Below are 4,575 nucleotides of genomic sequence, written 5' to 3' on the forward strand. Positions count from 1 at the left end.
GAGTTCTAGCCAACCCATCTAAAACATACTTCCATCTTACCTTAAGTAGCTGTGTACTCAACCATGCCAAAATCCATCACCAAGGTCTAACCAAAATCATCCATGATAGCTGATGCCACACCTAATGAGTAAGTACAATGATCGTTTGAAAGAACATTCCATGGCATCTCTCCCACGAAACCTTGCCACCACACCATTAGTGGGGGCACCACACCATTAGTGTGAAAATCACTCACATAAAAATCTTCACTCTAAGCACATTGATTATTGTTTTGTGGCCTTTTTGTTGGTAATTTTCCACTTGGTAGGTAAAGATTATATTATTTCTAAGGAACATTATAGCATGAGTATGATATCCATAAATCTTAAATGATAATGGCTAGGATAAACAAGTGGCCAATTATTGTGTGAACCTAGACTCTTTTTATAGACACTTATTGTGGCTAGGTTCAATGAGTTTGACACTTAGTGTCTTTTTATACAAAAAAGCTTCAACGTTTTCACAATAAAAGTTTTAGGAGCACAAAATAAAAAGTTGGCATCTTTTCATTAATTAGTCCACATCCATAAATGGGTGTTTTAACTTCTCAAAACTATTAGAGACCTCCAATTACCAACGTGTTTAGGATAGAAAGACAAACATAGTCATATTTATATTTGATTTAAAAAAGGAAATGAAAAGGGAGTTTTGAACTTTTTTTCTAGGGTGACCACATAGTGTCTCTTGTATTTAGGGTTACTTTTTGACAAGCATCATGCCCATTTTTAGGCTTTTTGGCCATTAGAAATAATAGCCATTAATTTTGAGTGGCTATCAAAAAAAGGTAAAATGTAAAAAGCGAGCACTATCTCAACTAAAGCCTTTCATTTGGCCATCAAAAAGTAAGGTAAATATGAAAAAATGGGAATTTTTTTATGTTAAAGGGATTTGTGTCAGTCCAAATGACTCATGAGTGTTTCAAACTTTTTTGAAAAGGTGTATTCCATGCATAATTAAAGCTCCTATAGTGTGGTGTTTGAAACTTTTTTGGAAAAGTATAGTACATGCATAATTAAAGCTTCTATAGTGTGAAAGAAAATTGTATGTTTCAAACTTATGTGGAAACTTTAGTGGAAAGGTGTACAAATGTGTAAGAGTTTTTCTCCTTTGTGCAAATAAAACCTTTTTTCATAGGCAGTTAAAAAGTTTTTTGGCCCCATTTTTCTTTTTGAAATATAAAAATGTCTTATATTATCCCAAGGAATTTAAAAGCAATGGCTAAAATAGAAGGTAAATTTTATGACATGAGAAGTTTGAAGATATTTTTGAAACTAAAGCTCTCACATAATGAGAAATTTGATGGTGTTTGTTTTGTAACTTAAGGAGCTCTCACCACACGCATTATGGTGGGTTGGTTAAGGGGGAACTCCAAGAGTGCAAAAGTTATGGGATCAATCAATGCCCTCTATACCCACAAGGTGGAAGCCATGGGATCAATGAGTGGTGGGGTGTAAGCCATGGGATAAATCAGTGCCCACCACACCCACAAGGTGCAAGTCTAAAATGGTGTTTCTTTAGTACTATGTCCTAGCTAAATGCAACACTTCCAAGCTAAACACCCAACCACCACACACCTAAAGAAAAAAGCCTAAAGAAGCACTCACACCTCAAAAGTCACAACATGTTTATGAGATTCACATTTACTAGGAATTTGAAGGCGTCTTATAATTAAAGTTGTCAAAATTTCAAAAATAAAACAGACATCATGCAAGCCTCAAATTTGAAGCCTTCAGAGCCCTTTTTGAGGTATTTTACCCTTCAGATAACAGGACATAAAATTTTCTCTTTCAAAAGAAAAGCTCGATTAAAAATTCTTTGGTGTGCTCTTCTTTGATATAAGGAAAGAAATCTTGAGGAGTATTTTACCCTTCAAATGAAAAAATAGGATAATCCTTCAAATTTGAGGCATGTTGACATGTATTGAGAAATTTTGAAGGTTGCAACCAACTACTAAACTTGTCAAAAAGGCTAACTAAGGTACATGAAGAAAGGGTTATTTATTATTAGGGCTTGTTAAAAGTCACGATGAAAACAAAGGAAGTCACGATGAAAACAAAGGAGCTACATGAAGCACTGCCTCTTCCCGGACTGGTTTGTTTATAAGAAAGTTCAGGTGGTGTCACTCGTATTCTAGCTTGACAGCATCGATGGAGATGGGGAAGCTGGTCTGACGTCTGGAGATTATGGTCACGCTGAAGCTATCATCGTCTTCTATTCCAAGCTCTTTGAGCACTTCACCAATGCCAAGCTTAAAGTTGGACTTGCGCAGCCTCTTTTTCTCCCCCATCTTCATGCCCATATGGGGCACATTGAAGAAGGAGCCCGCATACTCTGACACATCTGATCCTACACTCTCATCTTCATCAGGCAGATTTATGTACACATCAAACTTCACCTTCTCGTCTGTGGGTACCTCCACCCCTTCAAACACTAAAATCTCCTCCTCATAGTCATCAGCTTTCACCTTCTTAGGCCTCTTCACCAACGCGCTTAGCGCCTTCTCTAGCTTCTTCGACTCCCTCTCCTTGAACTCCTTCAAGCCTTCCTTGATCCCAGCAATCGCCGGTGCTGTAGAGACTCCAGGTCCAACTACAGCTGCAGATGCAGTGCTGCTGCTACTCTTCGATTTCGTAGGCTTTGAATTCAACCATAGATTAGGGACATCTTCATACTTGTAACCCAGCTTAGTGGTGTCTAATGCATCGCGAATCTTCACCCTCACCAGCTTCGCATTCTCATCATAGAAGAGAAACGTGGCGTCCAGCCAGTCCGGATCAGTGAGATCTGTCCTCCTCCCACCCAGGCTCTTCCACACCTCCCACAGCCTATCAATGTTGGAGTGGTGGGCAAAGAAGATGGGGTCGCGCCCAGCCGAGTAGAGCGCGCCCATGTCCTCATCGTTGGGGTTGGCGGGGTTGCCGGTCCAGATGTGAACGGTGCCATGGGGGACGTTTTCTATGGTACCAGCGCCGGGGCTAGCGGCGCCGCCTTGGCGGTATGCCTGGCCAAAGAAAAGGGACGGGGTTTTGGAGTTGGAGACCATCTGGCGATACATGAGGGTGTTATTGGCGGCTAATTGGGCGGAGGCGGAGAGGCCAGATTCAGTGAAGTTGTAATCAAGGTTGACAACGGTGGGGGGGGCATGGATGGGGTTACGGTTGGCGTTGTAGAGGGAGCTGGAGGAGCTGGTGTAAAAGGAAGGCAGGGTGTTGCCGGGGGCGTTGTCCCAGTTCCAGAAGGGGAGGGCGAAGGTGGGGTCGTTTATGAGCTTGGCAAGCATGCGTTCATGGAAGTAGAGGAACCAGCGGTGCCAAGGGTAGAACAGCCAGGAGTTATGCACTTGGTACTCTATGGTAGTGCCCTTCTCGTCGTAGGCGCCGTCGCAGAAGGCGCAGTGCACGTTGGCTTGCTGCGTGAACTGGCGCGGGTCCGTGGACGGCAGGTTGCGCAGCAGCTCGTATGCCTTGGTGTATTTTGCAATGTACTCTTTGCTCGCTTGTTGAGCCGCGCCCCTCACCCGCAGTGGCAGGCCCTTGGGGACCTGGTAGTCGGTGATGGTCGTAGAGACGGGTAAGCAACAGTCCACCGACGGAGCCCCGTTGCCTGGATCTATCGGGGTGGTACATTGCTTCAAATTCGGAGGCTGCACGGGCGCCCCGAAGGCTGCATTATGGCCAATAAATGGCAGCCCGGCCGCCCCGAGCGTGGACGCCAGCAGCAGCTGCCGGCGGTCCACTGCAGAGGGGCGATTCTCCTCCTCACTAGAGCATCTTGGTGTGGCGAAACGGCGCGCAATTGCATTGTGGCGGGTAGTCCTACCACCGCCAAGCTGCTTGCGAGAACCAGAAAAGTAGAAAGCTTGAGAGCTTGAATGCAATGAGCAAGCGGCAGGAGAGGCAGCTGGGGATGAGGAAACTACAGGAATGCAGCTCAACTTAAGCTCCATTGTAGCAAGCAGGACACAACTGCTGCAAGCCTGCACCCAACTTATTTATAAGGGGCTGCGTGTGGGCGTTCTCCACGAGGGGCGCCGTCCCCATGTCCGTAGGCCTCCCTGCCTAATGGTCGGCCATTGCAAACACAGTGTCACGTGTGTACAATTACGCTCGCGATCTCCAGATTCTACACAGCTAGCATGATAGTGACTCCTGGCTTCAAAGCTGACATAATTTTTTATGGGGTTTAATTATAAACACCCTCATATTCTCAAATTTAGTGAGAACTCCTTGCATTTTCTATTTACGCAGATTCTTCGTTACTCGAGCGGTGCTAGCATTTGGTTTATTTTTCCCATTTGAAATTGAGAAATCTCGGTTGAAATTGCACTTTATCGTTATTTTACAGTGATAATATTTACATTATTTAGTTGTTCTTTTTTTTACCGAAGACCAGCAACATTTTGGCTTTGAGGATTGTCCTATTTAACCTTGTTGCAACACACACACACACACATGGCACGGAGCCTTATCCAATCAAAACACACACACACATGGCACGGAGCCTTATCCAATCAAGATTTATTACAACCTTGCTAG

At 44.1% G+C, this 4,575-nt stretch overlaps 1 protein-coding gene across 1 annotated transcript; it reads right to left on the reverse strand.

The window, feature by feature from the left end:
* Positions 1-1,900: 1,900 nt before the first annotated feature.
* LOC147606104 (polyphenol oxidase I, chloroplastic-like) lies at positions 1,901-4,294 on the reverse strand. Its single transcript, XM_086792370.1, has one exon. The coding sequence runs from the start codon at positions 3,984-3,986 to the stop codon at positions 2,160-2,162; it is 1,827 nt and encodes a 608-aa protein (XP_086648496.1). The 5' UTR covers positions 3,987-4,294; the 3' UTR covers positions 1,901-2,159.
* Positions 4,295-4,575: the final 281 nt, after the last annotated feature.

Source organism: Cibotium barometz, chromosome 58 (assembly GCF_041138505.1).
Source record: "Cibotium barometz isolate CiBa-2024 chromosome 58, ASM4113850v1, whole genome shotgun sequence".
Taxonomy (NCBI): domain Eukaryota; kingdom Viridiplantae; phylum Streptophyta; class Polypodiopsida; order Cyatheales; family Cibotiaceae; genus Cibotium; species Cibotium barometz.

Coding starts and splice junctions, on each gene's coding strand:
- LOC147606104 (XM_086792370.1), bottom strand. CDS start 3,986: ATGGAGCTTAAGTTGAGCTGCATTCCTGTAGTTTCCTCATCCCCAGCT.